Here is a 24,231-nt window from a genome sequence, read left to right on the forward strand (position 1 = left end):
ACTGGGACTGAAAATTCATGAGATAAAACCGGACTCACTGAATTCATGGTGGACAATGAGGGCTGCTGAGAAGCCAAGGACAATGGCAATGAGTTTTGACCCTACTGCATGTACTGGTTTTGCGGGAGCCTAGCCATTTGAATGCTCACCTTCCTAAACCTGGATGGACGGGGGAGGACCTTGGACTGCCCACAGGACAGGGAACCCTGACTGCTCTTTGGACTGGAGAGGGAGGGGGAGGTGAGTGGGGTGTGGGGCGTGGGGGGAGGGGAGGGAAAAGGGAGGTGGGGAGGAGGCAGAAATTTTTAATTAAGAAAAATTGAAGCCGGGCGGTGGTGGCGCACGCCTTTAATCCCAGCACTTGGGAGGCAGAGGCAGGCGGATCTCTGTGAGTTCGAGACCAGCCTGGTCTACAAGAGCTAGTTCCAGGACAGGCTCCAAAACCACAGAGAAACCCTGTCTCGAAAAACTAAAAAAAAAAAAAAAAAAAATTGAATAAAAAAGAAAAAGAAAAAAAAAAACAAACGACTTCATAAATTGACAAATACATTTTTACCATGAGTTTCAAGTTCAAACCATATAAAAAGGACATAATGCTTGAAAAGACTATTAACGCTGACGAATTTATTTCTACAGAAGAAATAGTCTTGTGTTATAGGCAGAGGATTCTTGTACACTCCTGGCTGCCCAGACCTGTAATAATCACACAGAAACTATATTAATCAAAACACTGCTTCTTGGCCTATTAGCTCAGAATTCTTTTTTTTTTTTTTTTTGGTTTTTCGAGACAGGGTTTCTCTGTGGTTTTGGAGCCTGTCCTGGAATTAGCTCTTGTAGACCAGGCTGGTCTCAAACACACAGAGATCCGCCTGCCTCTGCCTCCCAAGTGCTGGGATTAAAGGCGTGCGCCACCACCGCCCAGCTAGCTTAGGATTCTTATCAACTAACTCTGACATTTTAATTAACCTGTTCCTATTATTTTGTATTTTACCACAAGACTTGTGATTTTCCAGTAAAGTTCCAGGGCATCTGTCTCCTTCAGCAGATACATGGAGTCTGACTCCACTTTTTTTTCTCCTCTGTCTCTGCTTGGAATTCCTGCCTTGCTCTATTCTGCCCAGTGATAAACACAAAGCAGCTTCTTTATTATACAATGGTAACAAAATATATTTACAGCATACAGATGGGAATCCCAAATCACTGTGTATCTGATTAAAAGTGTTTTGGCTAAAGATCTTACCAAATACTTTATAATAAGAAGTCCTCAGTATCTTTTTTGGGTACTCAATTTCTATTTTAATATACAAAGATTTTAACAGATTGTTGCATACAAAAAGTTTTACTCCTATATAAAGTACAAAATTTTATCACACTGAATACATTAGGGTTTCTCTGCAATATGATTTTTCTCATGATTTAGATTATCCATACATGCAAATGATTTATCCCACTGATTACATTCATAGAGTTTATCTCCAGTGTGTGATCTTTCATGCATTTGAAGAGTACTGTGAAGTGAAAAGGCTTTACCACACTCATTGTATTCATAGGGTTTCTCTCCAGTATAGCTTCTTCTATGTCTTTGGAGATGACAGTGACAAGCAAAGGCTTTACCACACTGAGTACATTCATAGGGTTTCTCTCCAGTATGGCTTCTTTTATGAGCTTGTAGACTACCGTGTTGTGCAAAGGCTTTACCACACTGGTTATATTCATAGGGCTTCTCTCCAGTATGGGTTCTTTGATGACGTTGTAGATGACTGTGCTGTGCAAAGGCTCTACCACAGTGATTACATTCATAGGGTTTCTCTCCAGTATGGCTTCTTTCATGAACTTGTAGACGATTGTGTTTTGCAAAGGCTCTACCACACTGATTACATTCATAGGGTTTCTCTCCAGTATGAGTTCTTTTATGAATTTGTAGATAACTGTGACATGCAAAGGCTTTACCACACTGATTACATTCATAGGGTTTCTCTCCAGTATGGGTTCTTTCATGAACTTGTAGACTACTGTGACGAGTAAAGGCTCTACCACACTGATTACATTCATAGGGTTTTTCTCCAGTATGGGTTCTTTCATGACTTTGTAGATGACTGTGACGAGCAAAGGCTCTACCACAGTGATTACATTCATAAGGTTTTTCTCCAGTATGACTTCTTTTATGTGTTTGGAGACTACTGTGACAAGCAAAGGCTTTACCACACTGATTACATTCATAAAGCTTCTCTCCAGTATGGTTTCTTTCATGAATTTTTAGATGAAGGTGATGAGCAAAGGCTTTACCACACTGATTACATTCATAGGGCTTCTCTCCAGTATGCATTCTTTCATGAATTTTTAGATTACGGTATTGTGCAAAGACTTTACCACAGTGATTACATTCATAGGGCTTCTCTCCAGTATGTGTTCTTTTATGCCTTTGACAATAACTGTGATATGCAAAGGTTTTACCACATTGATTACATTCATAGGGTTTCTCTCCAGTGTATGTTCTTTGATGCATTTGAAGAGGACTGTGATGTGAAAAGGCTTTACCACACTCATTTTCTTCATAGGGTTTCAATCTAGTATGTGTTTTCTCATGCCTGTGAAGATGACTGTCACATGCAAAGGCTTTAACACATTGAGTATATGCAGAAGTTTTCTCTCTAGTTTGACTTGTTTCATGCCTACAATGATAATGGTACATGTGAAAGCATTACTACATTTAATACATTGTTTAATTTTTTTATCTGTATAAATTAATTTTACAATTTAGTCCTATTTTAAAGAGGAATTATATGTTAAGGTTTTATCACCATGTTTACCTACTTGTTTTTCCCATTTATAAAAGCTTGCCTTTCATATTTAAAGATAACTGACAACAGCCTTTATAACATGGTTCACATTTACAGAATCTTTTTTTTCTGTATAAGAATTATCATGTATTTGAAGAGAACTGAAAAAACTCAGAGCTTCCCCGCTCTTACTGCATTCACAAGGTTTCCTATATTGTGAGTAATACTATATTTGCTAAGTGAACTAGGACAAACAGAAGTATTTACGCAGTCTTAGCACTCATGGTACTTTTCTGAAATGTTAGCTTATTGATAGATTAACAATAAGAGTAGAAAATCAATTACTTGTATACTTGTACATCAGATTCAACAAGTATACTCAGCATAGGGATGGCTACATTTCTTCAGTCTGATTGGAGAGAGAGAGAGAGGTATGTTATACCTTTTCAGATCCCTATGCTCATGTGGTTTGTGTCCATAGTAACATATGATATATCTAGTAAAGGTAGAATAACAAATATAAGGTTTTCACATTGATTTCAGTTTGACTTTCTGTCCTCATAGACTTGTGGTATCTGGATTAAGGCCTCTCCACAACAGCTACACCTTGATTCATGACTCTAACTGCCCCCTCATTAAACTTAACAAGTATATGGATTAAACTACTCTCTCTATGGACTATTAGTGTAATAGAGAGTTTGGCAGATATACTTATCACCTTTTCAACATATATATCTTTTATAATATGAATAATATGAAATAAATGGATTGGCAATTTTACAGTAGAGCTCTCATTGTACTATGATTCAAATGGTAATATAGGTTAAGACATTGTTTCCTTGACTTCTTTCTTAAAAGAATGACTTGCCCAGCAATCTTGATACTTCCAATATCCAGTAGGATAAGTACATGCTTTTCTTTGGTTTCACCTTCTTATGTAGCTTCTCTAGGATTACAAATTATAGGCTCAATGTCCTTTATTTATAGCTAGAAACCAATTATGAGTGAGTACATCCCATGTTCACCTTTTTGGGAACTCGGGGGTGGTGTGGGATGGGGGAAAGGGGAGATGGGAATAGAAAAGTTAAAAGGGGAGGATGGGGAGAGCTTGGGAGAATGGGATGGTTGGGATAAAGAAAGTGTGGATATGAGAGCAGGGAAGTATATATCTTAATTCTGGGAGCCGTTTTAGGGTTGGCAAGAGTCTTGACTCTAGAGAGGTTCCTAGGAGTCCATAGAGATGTCCCCAGCTAGGTCCTTGGGCAGGAGAGAAGAGAGAGCCTGAAATGGCCTGATCCTATAGCCATACTAATGAATATGTTGCATATCACCATAGAACTTTCATTTCGCAATGGATGAAGATAGAGATAGAGACCCACATTAGAGTACTGGACTGAGCTCCCAAGGTCCAAATGAGGAGCAGAAGTAAGGAGAACATGAGCAAGGAAGTCAGGACCCTGAAGGGTGCACCTACCCACTGAGACGGTGGGGGTGGGGCTGACATAACGGGAGCTCACCAAGGTCAGCTGGATTGGGACTGAAAAAGCATGAGATAAAACCAGACTCTCTGAACATGGTGGACAATGAGAAGCCAACGACAATGGCACTTGGTTTTGATCCTACTGCATGTACTGATTTTGTGGGAACCTAGCCTGTTTGGATGCTCACTTTCCTAGACCTGAATGGAGGGGTGAGGACCTTGAACTTCCCACAGGGAAGGGAACCCTGACTGATCTTCGATTGGAGAGGAAGGGAGGGGGGTAGGAGGAGGGGAGTGAGAAGAGGGGAGTGGAAGGAGGGGGAGGGAAAAGGGAAACAGGGAGGAGGTGGAAATTTTTCAGTAAGAAAAGAATGAATTACAAGTGCAGTTCACCTATCTGAAATCAAGGTATACGATTTTGTGAGAATTTAATCAACATTGATGCACTTTATTACTTACACTGTTGCTTTTCTTTAAAACATATAGGATACATTGCAAATCCTTCAGAGATACATTTGTATTTGGTTACACATGAAAATTACCTTTTATTTCTTCTAGAACTTTGACAATGTTCTTCAATATTATGATCTTTCCAACTGTATCCTAAAAATATAGTGACAGAAAAATTTATGTTATCTTAAAAATTGTAAAAAATTTAGTGTCCATTTGAAGCAAACCTTACAAATATGCCTGATTTATTTACCCCATTCTTTTTTCTCAATAATATTACAAAAGCGTATCACTAACCAATGAATAGTTGTCTCCTTATTTGATACATGAAAGATAATTAAGTCTTACCAATACTAGTGAGGTTCCTGTAGATCTCCCCCATCACGTCTTTGTAGAGATTCTTCTGGGAAGGATTCAGCAAAGCCCATTCTTCCAAAGTGAAGTTGACATGCACGTCTTCATAGGTCACTGCATTCTAAAATATCCCATACATGTGTACAACAGAAAGCATGAGTTTGACAACACTTTTAACATATACTTCTTTGACAGCATAGTTATATAATTCTGGTGCTCTCCATACTTATTCCATGACATAGACATCATAATTTAATCACTGAGTTACTTTAGAAGCAAACTGAATACGAGGTTCACCTCTGTCATATCTGAACTCTTTGAATGGTTCACCTTGCAAGAGAAATGCCTACTAACCAACAATAAAAGATATGTAAACAGATCAACAGTACAGCCTACAGATAATAGAAATTGTTTGAATGATTATGTTCTAACTACAAAAAAGAAAAGTAAGATGAAAAAGGCTGGATGCATTGAATCATGCCTCTAATCGTTATACTCAGAAGGCAGAGGCTTGTATTTCTCTATCTACCTCTGAGTTGAAGACAAGCCTAGTCCATGCTATCACTTCTAGGAAATTTAGAAATGCATATTAAATACCTGTTTCACATAAAAAAAATCAAACAAACATAAAAGATAGAAATAACTCATAGATTTTTGCTGAAGTTTCAACAAAGAGTTATGCATTTACTTCAACTCTTTATTCATCTACCAGAAACATGAAGTGCCCCAATTTAAACTGCAACATAAATAAGGTTTTACTAAAAGGCATAGTGTGTTTAAAAAGGTACAAATGGACAAATGAAAACAATAGCAATTAATACGCTGATGACCAATAAACACAGAGCAGGAAAGATGGTTCAACAGTACAGAGTCCTCCTGGTCTTGCATATAGGTGGGCTCATGAGGGATCACAACTGTCCATTATTCCAAGATCAGGGTTTCTAGTACCATCTTTTGATCAATATAAGAACCAGGTACTCACATGGTGCATATCCACGCATACAGGTAAAATACTCTTTTTAAAATAAAAATTCAAGACAAACAAAAACAGGCAGGAAAAAGGTTATGCACCTGCAATCCAATGACTAAGAAGGCACAGGCAGTATTCCAGGACAGGATCCAAAACTACAGAGAAACCCTGTCTCGAAAAACCAACAAAAAAATGATACACAGTCTGTAAAAATTTTAAAATTCAAGATATGGGTGAAACTCAGTACAACAGCATATGCTTGATAGGAACAAAACCATCATACAACAATATAAAAACAAAAAAGTCAGGAATGCTGGCCTACCTCTAATCGAAGCACTTGGAAGTCAGAGTCAGAGGATCTCTGAGTTAGGAGCCATCGTGGTATATATATAGAGCTACTTTCAAGATAGCTAGGGATACACAGAGAAACCTTGTCTTCAAAAATAAACAAACAAAACTGAAAAGAGTACGCTAACAAACCACCTTAGCACTAGACAGCAGTTAATTCTACTGAATCTTATGTGATTTAGTGATAGAGTTCATAATGGTGGGGAAGTTATGACAGCAAAAGAAAGAAGCTCACTGTTTAGTTTCAACCACAGCACAATAGGCACAAAGAACAGGAAATGGGTTGAGGCTGTAGAAACTCATATTGTGGGATTCCCCTCTGTATGCTGTGATTATCGTTGGTTAATAAAGGAAATACTTTCAGCCTGTAGTAGAGCTATAGGATCTTAAGAGATCTTAGAGAGCTTGGAAAGGAATTCTAGACACTAAAAAATGAAGTTTAGCTGCATTTATTTCCCCAGATGGGCTTTGCTTACTGATGACATGCTGTGGCTTCTTTAAGAGAGGTTTTCCTGATTTAGCGATAGAAATCAAAATCAAAATCAAAAATCAAAGAGCTGTGCCATTTCTAAATGCCAGCATTCTGGGTCATGTTGCCAGCACAGACTCTCACTCTTTCTGGAAGAACAGCTATGGGATCTGTGAGCAGATTGCTAATTGCAACTTAGATTCCCTGTGTACCTGAAAATGGGACAATGTACATGGCTCTGAGAGGCAGCAAACATGCCTCTGTTATGTTGGACTGGGTGGAGCAAGGTGGCAGGCCATATTTGCTCTACCAATGGCACAGCCTAAGTTCATAAGAAATCCCCAGCATTTTAAGAAGCACTCCTGAACAGTAAAGAATTGCAGATACACAATAGGACAGATTCATACATAAAAGACCTCTAAATGAGACACAGTGTGTTTAAAAAATGTACATAGGCTTGGGAGAGAGACGGAAAAAAATAGAGTTATAAATACAGGTAAATGGTTTATAAAAAATGAAATGAAGTCTTTAAAAAGACAGAGTACAGACAATCATAAATTAAAGGGGTAAATAGAATAAAATAAATATCACAAAGTAATAGAATAAAAACAAATAAGGCACATAAAGATGGACTATATACAGAGTGTCTAGATTATGTATATTATTGTGTTTTCTTTGAATTTTTTGACTATAAAGGAGTTAAGTAACCAACATATATGCTTTAAAGGAATGATGTCTTCACAATTTGGGTCTAAGGATTTATTGCTTTGGAAAAGAAGTTGTTCTTTTGTGTCCATAGAGGATGAGAACCTGTGGAATCCTTCCAGACTAATGTGGTTTGATGAATCAAGACTACCCAAAAGGTTGCTGTGAACACCCCTAAAAAAATCACTTCACCAAATAAAAAGCAGGAAGCAGTTTGGAGAGAACTTTGTCCATATTCCCAAATACTATTCATAAATGTTTTTTATATTTAAAGGAGGATATGCTATAGAAATTTGCATTGGTATGGATCTTGGTTTATTGATACAAATTTAAGGTCAATTTTATTATATGCATTTCTGCTCTTGATTAAGGTATTGTATTTGTGCAGCTCATTTTGAAATGTAATGTATAATTAAAATATAGGTAAATAGAGAGTCATCTATAATAGTAATAATCAAGTTTGTAGTCATGTTAGTTAGATTTTCTAGATGTACAGAGATGTATTTTAGATATACAGGGATTCTTCAAATCTTTGAGAGACTTGCAGAATATGACATTTAAAATGTTTTAAGAGCTTAAGACTTTTCATGACAATGAGACACATGTGATCCTGGCGGCACCAATCTACTGCAAGAGGATGATGGGCATCGAAGAAGCTCCTTATGGAGTTTATTAGCCATTTGGGCAAGAAACTACTCTTGCCTGGACTGCTTGATGAACTGGATGTGTAGGACCCATAGAGAAATGACTGCTGAACTTGCCTAGAGGTGAGATGATTCTTCTGGTTTCCTGATTCATGAAAGAGTCTGCCAGATATTCTGCAGGACACAGAAGAAACTGATGGACTTTTTCATTGCAAGGCAGAGCAGGTTTTCAAATTTTCTACTTCCTGCAAAGGTCTGCTGGATACTATGGGCGTGTGGGCTAAAGATTGGATGCCCCAACAAAGCAGAAGAATTTCGAGTAATTTCCCGGCAACAAGATATCTGTCATTTCTAGAGATTTGGAAGTTGCTTACAATATACTTCCTGTTTATTTAGGTAATATTATGTCCTTGGGGTCTTTGATGCAGTTGAAGAATTTATAGTTGTAGTTAGTTTTCCTTAGTTATGAAAAGGATAACATAGATATAAGTATTGTAACTGTAAATCTTGCATGATACCTGTTTTGTTATTTGTAATTTTACTATGTTAAAATTAAAAACTTCTTTTTCATTTAAAAGGAAAAGGGGAGGTGATATACAATTCCCCGATACATGCTGTGATTATCATTGTTTAATAAAGGAACTACTTTGGGCCTAAAGCAGAGAGGGCTATAGGGCAGAACTTTGGCAGGGTGTAAACTAAACTGAATGCTGGGAGAAAAAAGGTGGAGTAAGTGAGAAGTTATGTATCCCAGCCAGACATGGATGCTGGGAACATTACCTGGTAAGTGACAGCCATCTAGCATTACACAAATTAACAAAAATGGGTTAAATTAAAACGTAATAGTTAGCCAATAAGAAGCTAGAGCTAATGGACAAAGCAGTGATTTAATTAATACAGTTTCTGTGTGATTACTTTGGGGCAAGCAGCTGAGAACAAACAAGCAGCTATCGTTACTATATCATATCACATCCCCAATGAGAAATTTCATCCAGAAAGGCTTCTCTTACTAATAGTTTCACAAGCAATCAAATGAAAGTTACCAAGAAGAGGCATATATTAAAATATATCTTCCTATCTGGGAGGTTTTTATTCAATAAATTACATTCTGACCTGGTTCACTATAGGCTCCTGGTTATTTATGAGGAAAATTAATTTAGTAACTCATAGTCCACAATAGCCCCTACCCTGTTCAAAGGTTCAAAGTCTCTTCTGATGTTCATGATGATCACGTGACAGTGACTTGTCCCACAGTCATTCAGTCCCAAAGAAACACACAGAGGTCTACATTAATTATAAACTGGTTAGCCTATTAGGACAGGTTTCTTATTAACTAATTCTTACATCTTACATTCGTCCATAATCTTATCTGTGTTAACCACATGGTTTGGTACCTTTTATCAGTGAGGCATTCTCATCTTGTTTCCTCTGCCTCTGGGTGATGACTGCAGACTCAGCCTTTCCTCTTACCAGAATTCCTGTTTTGATCACCCCACCTATCCTTCCTGCCTGGTTACTGACCAGTTAGCATTTTATTAAACCAATATGTGACAAATCTTTACAAGGTACAAGACCATTGTCCCATGGTAAGTAACATTTGTAAAAATCAGAAAACAAGTACATCTTTCCTACATACAATGGTACAGAATACCATTCACACTCCAAAGTAGAGAAATGGAAACATAGTGAGAGAAGATTGAACCAAGGCACGACTGAAGCATAGCAGGACAAACATCAAATCTCATAGCTCTGTCTCAGATGGACAGGGCTTCAGTTTCAAAGGGCTTAGATGGCCATATCCCTGCATCTTCTCATACATCTCTCTTTGGTTACTTCTACTCCCTAAATTCAGCTAGCTCTCCATAGAAGATGTCTTATAGTTTAGGCATCGCTATATCTTGTGGTATCAAAATGCAACCTAGGCTGTATCAAAATAAAACTCTGGCTGTTGTGGAATATTATTGTTAAGATGCGTTGTTTTTGTTTATGTTGTGAAACAATTGTTTCAATGATGCAAATATGTAATGCATTCTTTTATGTTGTATTTGTTTAATTCTGTAAAAATATGATACTGGGTTGGTCTAAAATACATGTTTGGCCTAATGAACAGTCAATAGCTTGGTAAGAAAGATTAAGAAGGGTGGGAAGGCAGAGAGAATAAATGGGAGTGTTTTTCTCCACAAAACTGACTTTTCATTTCTTTCTACATGACTCATTTTTTTTTCTGCTGTAGACCTAAATAAATAAATCAAAAGACAGTGTTCCCACATTCTACCCAGCAACAAAATCACTTTGGGTGTACAACATTTTGACCTAATTATGTTTGTTTCTTGCTGTGATTAAATTCTCTGAATAAAAGCATACGAGGTAATAAACAGGCTTGTTTGACTGTTATTTCCAGGTCACAACCCACAACTGTGGAAGTTTAGGATAGAAACTCAAGTTAGTAACTGAAGGCAAGAGACACAAGGAAAAAATGTTTACTGGCTTTCTCTCTTGCTTAGCCACTCTCTCAGATTCAGCTAGCTTTCTTATCCCACTCAGTTACACTTGCTTAGTGTGTGATGACCTCCACCATCAGGGAAAGAGAAGAGCCTTCCCACATTAATCACCAATCAACACAATTTTCCCCAAACATAGTAAGTAGCAATTTCGCTCTGGACAAAGCCTCAATTGATGCTCTCTAACATGACTCTAATCTAAATCGTGTTGACAGCTGAAGCTAATTAAGGTAGAGATGAAAATATATGAGAAGATTCTTTTAAACACAAAATCAATATATTAACCATAACAAACATCAAGTTTTCATAACAAATATGTGTTTCCAAAAACCCAGATTGGTCAAGAAATGGGAAAAGAGAGCCTGTAAGATCAAGAAGAGAAAACTAAAACTGTCTTTGCAAAGAAACTTCCTAAACCAAGAAATGCTAAGGGACCTCATAATATAGTATATTTTCTGAAAAAGAATCATGAAGATCTATCATTTTGTACAGAAACAACAATAAATTTAGATGATAATTAATAAAATAAAAATATATACGGTATTATAGGCAAAACAAGACACAAAGACAGGCCTACAAATACATATTATGGTTCCTTAAACAAAAATGACGAGATACTCACAAAAATTAAATGACAAGAAACCACTGGCCAGTAGTCTTCCTGTGCACTCTAGTTCTCTCCTTTGCTGATAATAGAAAATGGATTAGGTGAGGAGAGCTGTTACACCAAAATTGGAAAATTTGCATGAAACTTTCAAATGTTTTAATTTTAAACAATAGTTTTGATTACTAAAAGAATTTCATTATGTTATAAAAAGAAAATTATATTGATTAAGACCACTTAGGAACACTTTTGTTTCCTATGACTGAAGATTGCTAGTAAGTCTGCACAAAGTGAGGAAATAAAAACTTTCTCAAACCACTAGCAATCAAACAATATAGAAAAAACCAGTGTATAATTTGTATTATACACCTAAAGCAATTTGTTTTGCTCTAATTGTTTTATGAGGCAGAGTACTTTTGAAAAGAAGTTTATCCCCACATTTTGTGTATGTTTATGTGTGAGAAAGAATGTCTTCCATGTGTAGAAGAACAGAGGGTGTCATGTCAGATCCCCTGAATCTGGAGTAGCAGGTGGTTCTGAGCCTCCCAACTTGTATATTGGGATATGAACAGGACTAATAATGTCAAGTCAATGAAAAATTCTTAAAATATAGACTGGCATGAGCTGAGCAACACTTTAGCTATATCACTCTGGTTATCTATCGGGGAAAAAAACTTCTACAAACTTATAGAGCTACAATGAAAATTAAGATGGCAGTTCCTCAGATTTGGGAATAGATCTACCACAGGATGCTGTTGTACCAGTCTGGGGCATATACCCACAGATGATCCATCCTGTAGCTACTTTTTTTTACTCTTTGGCTAATTTGGGAGCCCACCATCCAGCTCCCAAATGTATCACATGGAAAATTATTTTTACCTATGAATGCCCAGTCTTAGCTTGGTTCTAGTCAGCTTTTCTTAAGTTAAATTATTCTATCTACCTTTTGCCTTTGGGCTTTTATCTTTATTCTATATACCTTTCTTTATTTCTTATTGTAGCTAACTGTGAAGTTGGTCCCAGACATTCTCCTCTTTCTTTTCTTGGTCCTCAATCCTTCTCCCTTTTTCTCCTTTTATTTATTCTCTCAGTCTGGCATCCCAACCTATCCCTCTCCTGCCTAGCTACTGGCCATTCAGATCTTTATTTGACCAATCAGATGTCTTAGGCAGGCAAAGTAACACAGCTTCACAGAGTTGAAAAATGGAACATAAAAGAATGCAACACACTCTTGCATCATTAAATAAATATTCCACAGCATAAATAGATATAATGTTTCACAACATTTCCCCTTTTGTCTAAATAAAAAAAAATGAAAGGTTGTAACTTTTCACTTTCTCCACAGCTGCCGTTTCCTTTTCATTAGGATTAAAAAATTAAAGTTAATAAACTGTGCAATCTATATTTAGTGGTATTAATTACCCCTTTCTGTTTATTAAGCATATGTTTTAGGGGGCCAGATAAAACATTAACTAGTTAATCTTTATCAATCAAAATTGGGAGTCAGATATCACGGGTAAAAACCTGAAAGATCAGAGAAGCAGTGAAGAAACCACCAGTGACTCTCTGTTCCATTTCCCTATCCAAAACAGGCCAAGATCCTCTCTCAGCCCGACCTTATTACTTGTCTCCTTTCTATCCACAGTCCTCCAACTTCTATAGTAACATTGTCAGTAAATAGCTAGCACTGTTCTCTGACTCCAAACATGCTTTTTTTTAATCAGAATATGAAAAAAATATCACACAACACCCTGCAACCTCTTATACATCTCACTCTTGCTACTTCCACACTCCTATGCAGCTCTCCATGGAACTTGTCCCATAGCTTGGGTATCTCAACATACTGTGGTCTGAAAAGTGATGCAGTTTCATATCCACCACTTCATGTAATAAACTCTCCAAATCTCTTCTTCACTGGGGATCTGATTCTGCCAACATAGTTTGGCAAAATAGTGATGACCTGATCAAAAAAGAAGAATCCTTGATCTTTATATTTGCATCTTTTATGCTTCCTGAATCAGTATGACATAGGTAATCCTGCCAAGATTTGATAGACTCTACCAAGCTTGGACCAATTTTGCTGCAAGTTCTATATGATGATGCTCCTGGGACAAGGAATTACTTTGTGTACTTCTTCCAAAAATTAAGGGCTTAGTTAGATGCAGTCTTACACTTGGAGCATCTTCCTAGGCTTCAAATGCACAGCCAGGCTCTTTCCTTTGATGGTGCTAAAATCTTTTATAATCTCTGCACCTTTTTTCACCACTGGACTGCCATATAAAAGTACCTAGTATTGTTTTTCTTAACATAACAGACTTTTTCTGATGTAAGCTGTGAATATGTGCTGCTTTTATTGGTTGATGAATGAACCTGTTTTGGCCTATGACAGGACAGAATATAGCTAGCTAGGAAATCCAAACAGATACAGAGAGAAAGAAGAATTCAAAAAGACTCCAGGAGCTTCAGGAGGGAAAAGATGTGAAGTAATAAGTCATGAATCATGTAGCAAAGCAGATATACACAAACTATGGGTTATGGGTTAATTTAAATGAAAGAGCGAGCCAGTAATAGTCTGAGTCATTGGCCAAATACTTATAATTAATATAAGCCTCTGAATGGTACTTTGGGAGCTGGCACATGGGAGAGAAACTTGCAGCTACACTTGTTGTCTCTTTCTTCTTCATTTTTTTCACTATAGACCTGAATGAGTCATCAGTAATCACCATCCAATAGAAGCAATATTTTGTACAGAAAATCAGTTTATTCCTTTGTAATTCTACCTACACACTTTCTCAAGACATGGGGAGAATAAGAAAGATTAGGACAAAAATATCACACAAATGATCTCTAGATAAATTTTTCATGAAGTCTTCTAAGCACCTCTGCTTATGTATCAAGCTAAGATCACCTGATACATAAGGGGCCACGAGGAATAAATACAGACTTGGGCTGGAAAGGCTACAGCAAGACAAGGCTGTGACTGTTTTACTGAGGACAATCAGACTTTTCATTTATCAAAAACAGAAGATAATGGCAATTTCTAGAATCACTACAGTTATAGCTTCCAGGAAGATGTGGGATTCCCCTTTGTAAGCTGTGACTATGTTTTATTCCCATTGGTTAATATAAAAATCTACTTTGGAAGCCGGGCGGTGGTGGCACACTCCTTTAATCCCAGCACTTGGGAGGCAGAGGCAGGTGGATCTCTGTGAGTTCAAGACCAGCCTGGTCACAAGAGCTAGTTTCAGGACAGGCTCCAAAACCGCACAGAAACCCTGTCTTAAAAAAAAAAATCTACTGTGGACTTATGGCAGCACAGAATAGAGCAAGGTGGGATTTCTGAGCAAAGAAAGAGGTGAAAAGAAAGGAGAGTTAGGAAGACACCATGTAGCTGCTAAGGAGACAGATGCCAGATAGAACCTTACCAGTAGTCCACAGCCATATGGCAATACAAAGATTTATAGAAATGAGTTAATCTAAGATTAAGTGTTACTTAATAAGAAGCCAAAGCAGTGTTGTAATCAATAGACTCTGTGTAATTATTTCTGGGCATCCAGAAACAAATAGCCTCCATTAACCAAATGGTGCCAAAATGAGGCAACTACATCAACACAAAATCTGACAGAGTAAAAAAAATCTAGACACAAAGAACAGAGTAATGCCGACTTCTTGGTAGCCACATATTTTTCCAGATGGGCTTTGTTATCTGGCAGCAAACAAGGGTGATACAGCTCCTGTAAGAGACATCATCCTGACTCAGACACAAAAGATGCACAGCTTTTTTAGGGAAGGGCTTCCTGGTTTGTGCTGGCAAAAATAGCTCTGACTCTCATGGGAGGTACTACACCTGGGGTCTGTGTGCAGCATGCTACAGATTTCTTAATGGAGACATAGACATGCCATGTCTCTTGTGCTTGGTCAGAGATATCACCAACTCAGTGGAAGAGCCTTCCTACATCAACAAAATCAACACAATCTCTCTCAGATACCTTAATCAGATATTCTGATCTAGGCATACTCTCAACTGGTATTTTCTCAGATCACTCTAACCTATGTGATGTTGACAGCTGAGGCTAATTAGAAGAAAAAGGTAATAATATACAAGAAGATTTTAAAGACCCAAAGGCAATGTACTAATCATATCAATCATTTCAGTAGCCAAAACACAAACATGAAGATAGATATGCCAGGAAATGGAAAGAGGCAAACATCTAAGATAAAGAAGAGAAAACTAAAACTGTCTCTCCACAGAAATGTCCCAAACCAACAAAAACTCAAGGACCTCAAAACATGAGAAATCTGAATACAAAATTGGTGAGACCTATATTTTCCAGAAAATAAACAATATACTTAAATAAAACAATGAGTAAAATTAACAACATAGATGGGTAGCACTGACAAACAAACACACAAAGACATATTATGCTCCTTTAAATAAAAACAAGATTCTAACCAACATCAAACTCTCAGAAATCACTGACCAGCACTCATCTGATACACTTTAGTTCTTTATCCTTTACCAATAATAGAAAATTGCTTGGGGGAGGAGGGCTGTTCCACCAAAATTGGAGAGTTTCACTTAAAACCTTCTCATATCTTAACTTTGTAGAAAATAGTTTTGACTAAAAAAAAATCTCCTGATCTTATAGTAATAAAAGTCTATTAGGATCACTTAGACAACATTTTGCTCCCCCTGATTCATGACTGCATGTAAGTCTGCAATTAGAGTGAGGAAACGGAAACATTTAAAAACAAATTACAAGATAACAGATTTTTAAAGAATCAATGGACACCTGAAGCAACTTGTTTTACTCTAATTGCTTTATAAATCACAAGCACTTCTGAAAACAAATTTATTGCTATTTTTTGCATATGTTTGTGCATGAATAAGAATGTCTTCCATATGTATACAAGTAACAAAAAAGATGTGTTCAGATGCCCTGGATCTGAAATGGTATATGAGCCTCAAAACTTGAGTGCGGGTATCTGAATTCAGGTCACCTCAAAAAAGAATATGTGCTAAGCCACCTGCCAACATTCATAATAACTTTTATCCAATAAACCAAAAGTCTCTCACAGATTAACAACAAAAGCAACAAAACCTAAATAAATAAATAAAGTAAACAAATAATCCTTAGAAACATGAAGCATCAAATTTAAGATAATGTATGGTAAATTTGCACCATAAATAAATACAGTACAATGGAAATTCCCAATAATTTTTAACAGGAAAGCTGATTACAAAGCTACATTCATGTTCAAGCACTCATAGTAATCAATGGGATTATGAAAAAATAGTACACACATTGACATAATATGACTTCTTTCTGGGTGGTGGTGGTACATCCGTTTAATCCCAGCACTCAGGAGGCAGAGACAGGAGGATCTCTGTGAGTTTGAAGCCAGCTTGGTCTACAGAACAAGTTCCAGGACAGGCTCCAAAGCTACAGAGAAACCCTGTCTCAGGGAAAAAAAATCACCACAACAAAGCTGAATAATCAAGAATGTGTATGGTACTTGGGAAAGAATAAAGAGTATGGAGAAAAGGCCTAGAACAAAGGCAAGTAAATATAATCAGCTATTAACTAAAAGACCAAAGGAAACTAGTCAGGAAACATGTGATCTTGACCAATGATACCCAGCTACCTATGATTCTGTGTATAGAAATTAAATAAATAAAGACTTCACAATATTCACCAAATACTTCAAAGTGACGCTTAAACTGTTGTTTCTGACCCTCCAGCTACTGGTATTTCTTCCAGAGAGGCCCCATGCTCTAGAGCTCTCTCTGCAAAAGAGATGCTCTTTTGCTATGGTTCTGCAGCCCCTTAGACCTCCTTGTGGTTTCAGGTAAACCCAGCCCCATTGATGGCCAATCCCAAAACAATATAGAATAATTTCTGCCTCCTGTAAAATGGATTATAGCACTAGGTACAGATTCTGCTCTGTCTATCTGCCCAATACCATACACACCTAAGAAACCTCTGAAGCGCCGGGCGGTGGTGGCACAGGCCTTTAATCCCAGGACTCAGGAGGCAGAGGCAGGCGGATCTCTGGGAGTTTGAGGCCATCCTGGTCTAGAAGAGCTACAGAGAAACCCTGTCTCGAAAATTAAAACAAACAAACAAGCAAAACAAAACAAACAAACAAAAAAACCCAGAAACCTCTGAAGCTCAGAAACTCCCTTTGTCCCCTGGAACTAAACATCACTGAATCACACCACTGCAGCTAGTGGTAGCAGAAAGTTAGAAGCATTTTAATCATGTATTGCTAAAAGACAATCAACATCACCATAGTTCTACCAGCTTTTAAACTATTTCAAACATTTATAAGACAAACTTGAAAGTAGACTGTAATATTCAGAACTTATAGAAGCCAGAGTTTTCAAATCTTTCTTCCCAGTGCACACCGAAAGCATGTCCCTGTGTGTACATTGGACAATGATATTACAAGCACTATACTACCATGCCAGTGCTGCAGAGTCTTCCTCTCCCCAGGAAATCCGTACACAGGGAGGCTCAGAGGACAAGGAGCCCTACCCATGCCATTACATAGAGCAACAGAACCACAGCCTGGTTCATGATCCATCCAAACCTCAGCAGAAATGACAGCTCAACAGACCTCCCCTGAACACCGTACACTCACTATGGCATAGCTTGTGTGTGGTCTTCCTTATGTAAGACTTTAAGACAATCCTAAAGCCATTTCTTGACTAATCTGAATCCTCTTAGCCTCTGTGCCAAAGTGCTTCCCTTCCTCCCCTGGGAACCAACGACCTAAGAGCTACACATGCACGTACTCAGTTCCTGAACAATTACCCATATACGTGTGTTTTGGTTCAGTCCCCTGGAAAACAGGGTCAAAATGACCTCTTACCTCACCTGATCTGGCAACAGCTTTCCACTCAATTATTGGTAATAGCCCTTTTAAATAAGCCAATCAAAATAGTCAAAGAACAACCCCCCCTTGCTTCTGTGGCCCCTTTAAAAGTAGACTGTACCAGCTATTCGAGGTCCCTCGGCTTCCCGAATGCTGGGGGACTCTGTCATTACAGAATTAATAAAATCCTCATGCTTTTGCATCTGCTGTGGTGTATGAAGTGGTCTCTGGGGGCGACTCCTTCTTGGTGTTAGGACTCTAGAGTCCAACATTTGGTTCCCTGACCAGGAATCAAGTCGCTCCCAGACATGCTCTAGACCCAGTTGGAGGTATAAAGAAACGAGCTCATTTTTTTGTCTGTCTGTTTGTGTATTGTGTTTCTGTTTCTGTGTAATTGTGAATCAGTAGTCTGAGAATTGTACTTGCGCAGGGTCTGTATTGAAATGGGGCTAAGGGAGGAGGCAGACATGTCCTGAGATCCCTTACCCTAACCCTGAAAGACGTTTCATGGGCATTTATGGGAGGGAGGGGCGACCAGGTCGCCCAATCTCCAGGGGAGACGTGATCCTCCATCTGTATTTTTGGATCTGCTACTGCGCGGCTTCTGCTATGTCTGTCTTTTTGTTCATGTGTATTTTCAGTTCTACATCAGAGTGGTGGTAAGAACACCAGCTTCTGGTTTTGAGTTTATGTCTGTCTCTTTGTATTTTTGTTTTTGTATGTTGGTTTGTCTTTGTTAAAATCCACCTGCAGGAATTCAGAACGTGGCACCGGCCCGCTGGCCATCATCAGTTCCCCTGATTCTGAAAGCAGCCCCACTGCTGGAGGAGGTGGTGGCTGCCCATCCCCGAGACTTTTGTCTTCTCTCTTCCCTGTACAAGAGTGAAAGAAACCCAGAATCCAGGCACCTCTGGTTCTTTCTGATATCCAGCCGAGCATGGCAGACTTCTCCCTCCTCCTCCCCCAGAGGAAGAAGCACTTCGTTCCTGCGGAGCCCCACTGGTTGGGCCCTAGCCCTGAAAACTTCAGTACTCAGCGTCTATGCTGGAACAGGAGAAGGATGAGAGTGACTTCCCACACATTTCCCCTTTGCTCAGTAGCAGGCCAATTACAATACTGCCTTTTTCTGCCTCTAATCTTTACTTGTAACCCTTCCTTTTCTCGCGACCCTCAGGCCATGACCGGGCTTATAGAATCTGTTCTGGTTACCCATCTGCCCACTTAGGTGATTGCCAGCAGCTCTTACAGGTGCTCCTAACTACAGAGAAAAAGCAGTGAGTTCTCTTTAGAGCTCAAAAAAATGTTCCAGGAGCTGACAGCAGGCCAACCCAATCACCAGAGAAGATAGAAAATTGAACTTCAATACTTCAGCTGGTAGGGAGCAGCTCTGTCTTTATTGGCAGAGTTCAATTGGTGGGTCTAAAAAAGGGGGGGGGGAATTGCAAAACACCCCACTAATTTGCTATTTTGGCTAAGGTAAGAGCAATAGTATAAAGGTCTGATAGTACTCCTACAAAATTTTTAGAAAGACTATTGGAGGGGTACAGGATGTACACCCATTTTGATCCCATGGCAGCAGATCACCAAGCCAATGAAGTGATGTCTTTTATAGGCCAGTCAACATCAGACAGCAAGTTGCAGAAAATGGAGGGACTGCAGAGATGCTCCCTCCAGGACTTAGTAAAGGGAAAAAATTAGACAGATAAGGAGGCAACAGAAGAAGACAGCTGCAGAGACTGTGCACCTCAGACAGAGCAGCCCCTGAGTGGCCAAATGCAGACTTTAGTGAGGAGGAATGGCCCTACAGGACTTTAGGCTCCAGACACTTCCCAAAGCAGCTGCTGAGCAGAAACGGGCCGGAGAACAGCACCGGCACCGAGCACATCCGGCTACTGAAGCAGCGCTCTGCTCACCTGAAAGGCAGCCACAGCGACAGTACTGAAATTCCCCCCCTTGCTTACGCTGTGCACCCAGGTGTCCGATTCTAGGATGTATGGGGGGGGCGAAGGGGGAGGAGTTTCCCCTCACTATGTCTAAAACATTTGACCATGGACACAAGGACTGATTATCCTGAGTGTCCCATGCTTTTATTAGAAAAAAATAAGTTGGAGACTTTGACTTCCCCTACTGTTCTTCAGGGCTGTGAAAAAATAGCAGGCTGCTCTCTGCCTTTGCCATGTCCACCTTGCTGAGGAAGGCTTTGCAGCCACTGCCAGCTGAATCCTCCTTCCTGCAGCCTTGGTCACAGCCCAAGCCTGGGAGCTCTGCTTACAGCCACCTGCTCTGGCAGGTAGCAACTGACTAAAGCGAGGAGGGTCCTGGAGATGCCAAAGCCCAATTCCAAACAGCCTTCCTGAGCTGCTTGCAAGTCTCAGAGAACAACTGCCCCCAGCTCCCAGACCGCAGCTTTGGGAAGCTTGGGGTACAGCGGTACAGCAATGCCCAAGCAGAGCTGGTTTTAGTGACACACGCTGGTAAGAAGACAGGGCAACATTGGTAAATGAGCTGGGCAGCTTACTTAAAAAACATTGACCGGATGGCAGAAAAGCTTCTTCTTAGCAGAACTAAAAAGATCAAAAAAAAAAATCTTCTCGAGGTTTGGCCTGCTCAAGGTAATCGAGGTTGATGGTAAAACTGCCTTGTTGCCCAAAAAAGTCAGGGCATAGGTAAGAGTGGGGAAAATTACATTGTACATACAGACCCCAGAGTTCAGGACAGGTAAAAAGGTTAAACAAAACCAGATTAGCCTTTAAAATCTGACACTAGAGACTGGGTACAGCTCCTTCTCCTAGCCCTGTTCTGTGTGCGAAACACCCCGTCTCAGCTTGGACTAGCCCCCTATAAGATCCAAAATAGGGGACCTCCCCTCCTTGGTTTCCTAAGGCCCCTCATGACCCATTTGCTCACAAACTCCGATCTTCAGGTGCGATTGAAGGCTCTCCAGAACTCCGAGCCCAGGCATAGAGACCCCTGGCCACCCTAACACCTGAAAATCTCGCAATCGTTCCAGAATTGACGCCTGGGGTATATCCGGAGGGACATGAGAAAAGCTGCAGCACCCCACAGCCAGAACAGCAGCTGCCCGCTCATACCTGCAATCCACGCCTCCTCAAGCCCTTGCTTTTTTTTTTTTGGGGGGGGGGGGGGTTTCGAGACAGGGTTTCTCTGTGGTTTTGGAGCCTGTCCTGGAACTAGCTCTTGTAGACCAGGCTGGTCTCGAACTCACAGAGATCCGCCTGTCTCTGCCTCCCAAGTGCTAGGATTAAAGGCGTGCACCACCACCGCCCGGCAAGCCCTTGCTTTGATACCCCTGCCCTCACCCCTGATTTCTGTCAAGTAGTGGCAGGGCTAGCCTCCTGGGATATCCAAGATACCTATCCCCCACAGCTGCCCCTGGTGGCTGGCAAAAAATATTCCCCTGGAGGAGATATTTGGGCATGGGGGTCCAGAACATAGATGCCACTTAAAAGAGCTAAATTTTTATACTTGCCCAAAACAATGCACCATATGGAGCACAGAGACCTGTGACATCTCCATCACTTGTCTTTCAGGGGCGAGCAGCGGGACTGTCTCCATGGGTGTCGGGAAAGACTTGGGGCATAAAATGGTATTTAGCTGACCAGAGCCTGCTGTTGCCCACTGGACTAAGCTACTCTTCCTGCTTCTCTGCCGGCATCTCCCAACATCAGCCCGGACACCCGGAAATCTCACACCCATTCCAGGTTGGTGATTCTGTGTACATTTGGAGACACCAGTCCCAAAACCTTAAACCTCGCTAAAAGGGACCCTACACCTATGTCCTCAATGTGGACGGTATTGCAGCCTGGATCTATCCGTCTCACATCAAGCCTACATCTCCACAGGATGATCCAGGACCTTTCAAATGAAAGCTTCAGCATACCCAAAATCCTCTCAAGGAGGCCTGATTCTGCCAGGCTTGTTGATCTTTGCCCTGATGTTTATCCCTCAGGACTTAACCTGGACCTGGACTAACTTTGATACTGGGCGAGCCTTAAGGAGTTCATCCCCTAAATACCTGGTTCCCCCAGCTAACTTTTGACCTATCTGTTTTAACAAAAGCCTCTTGGGAGGATACTGAGCAAACCCCTGAAAACTTTTATCCTGTATGCAAATATTCTAAATGATATATTTGTCCGGGGGTGAAAAACAAACTCTGCAGTATGGGGGGCCTAAAATATTTTATTGTGCTGCCTGAGGATGTAAAACCAATGTCAATGTCTCCTGGTTGAGGGTTAACAAGCAAAACTTAGTCTCTTTCACCTGTATCACACCAGAAAAAATCTAAAATCACAATCACTTTCACTGAGGACAGGCAATACTTGGGGTTTATGGTTATATGATCCAAAAAAAAATATATAAAAATTCTGTTCACCCTGTGAGTTGCTGTAACATCTCCAGTGACCATAGTACTAGGGCCCAACCCGGTATTACCTGACCAGGGCCAGCTAGCCCCTGCTGAGGTAGCCCCACCTGCCAGGGCCCTAGGCCCCACTCCTAGTGCTAAGAACCCTTCTGCAACCCCTGCTTCACTGCTGGCAAGCTCTAATACCGGCCAGCGACTGTTTAATCTAATAGTGGGAGCCTTTTCTTTGCTGAACAGTACTGACCCCAGGCTTGACACAATCTTGCTGGCTATGCTTGTCAGCAGGACCTCCCTAGTATGAGAAAATAGCCTCATCTGGCAGTTTCAACCAGATCAGTTCTTATACGTCCTGTAATTGGGGACAAACCTAACTCTCCCAAGTCCCATGATGACAGGACCTGGTGCCTTCTATTGATCTATGATGGGCCTACAACACTGGTTTCCTAATTTCTGTGTACAGATCCAGATAGTCTCCCAAATTTACAGATACCTCAAGAGTGAGATATTTGACCAAATAAGAGGAGGGAATGTAAGACTTTAAGACAATCCTAAAGCCATTTCTGACTATTCTGAATCCTCTTAGCCTCTGTGGCATAGTGCTTCCCCTTCTCCCCTGGGAACCAACGACCTAACAGCTACACATGCACGTACTCAGTTCCTGAACAATTACCCATATACGTGTGTTTTGGTTCAGTCCCCTGGAAAACGGGGTCAAAATGACCTCTTACCTCACCTGATCTGGCAACAGCTCTCCACTCAATTATTGGTAATAGCCCTTTCAAATAAGCCAATCAAAATAGTCAAAGAACAACCCCCCTTGCTTCTGTGGCCCCTTTAAAAGTAGACTGTACCAGCTATTCAGGGTCCCTCGGCTTCCCGAATGCTGGGGGACCCTGTCATGACAGAATTAATAAAAATCCTCATGCTTTTGCATCGGCTGTGGTGTATGAAGTGGTCTCTGGGGACGACTCCTCCTCGGTGTTTGGACGCTAGAGTCCAACACTTACAACTCATCACAACGAAAGTAGAGAAGAATCCTGGAGAGAACCTGAAAGCTACCTGCCACTATTCTTCCTGACTGCTAAGACTTCCCAGAGTCCCTCATTGGCAAAGACCTCCCTGCTGGGCCTCAGAATATGATCAGCTCCCCTAATGGATGAGCAGAGATGTAATGACTCAGACAGCATAGCACTTCCCGTTCTGCCCTTCCAGCTCAGTAGGCAGGGCCCTTGTCCACAAAGTTTGTATTTTAATAGACATTCATCCACTTTCCTAGAGCATACCCTGATCCTCATCCAAAGCACATTCCATTACACACTCAATGTGCAGTGCGGCCAACCCATCGCCTCTCACCTGGGAAATCCTGCAGCCAAACACAGGTCACATTCACAACTGTTGTTAAAGAAAAATGGGCCATAAGTTAGAAGATAATAAGGGGTCTTGGTAAGGCTTGGGGACAGAAAAGAGAATGTGGATATGATATAATCACAAAAAATTATTTTGAAAAGTTGAAACAGGATTTATGGCCATTTGCTTCATAAACTAGGTATTTATATTAGAGAAAATCAAATATTTTTTAAACTTTTGATCTCAGGCTTTTTATATTTAAAACCAGTAAAACAACAGTCCTGTTAGGCAGTGCCATATTTTACTCAGCTCTATT

General features: G+C 40.0%; 1 protein-coding gene across 1 annotated transcript in view; it reads right to left on the reverse strand.

Annotated features, from left to right (window-relative positions):
* Nucleotides 1-1,167: 1,167 nt before the first annotated feature.
* LOC130869599 (zinc finger protein 431-like) overlaps nucleotides 1,168-24,231 on the reverse strand; it is an 87,997-nt gene continuing 64,933 nt past the window's right edge. Inside the window, exon 5 of the mRNA XM_057761886.1 lies at nucleotides 1,168-2,550. Within this exon, the coding sequence (XP_057617869.1) occupies nucleotides 1,382-2,550 (1,169 nt within the window). The 3' untranslated portion in view covers nucleotides 1,168-1,381. The remainder of the gene's footprint in view (nucleotides 2,551-24,231) is intronic.

This window comes from Chionomys nivalis, chromosome 2 (assembly GCF_950005125.1).
Source record: "Chionomys nivalis chromosome 2, mChiNiv1.1, whole genome shotgun sequence".
NCBI lineage: Eukaryota > Metazoa > Chordata > Mammalia > Rodentia > Cricetidae > Chionomys > Chionomys nivalis.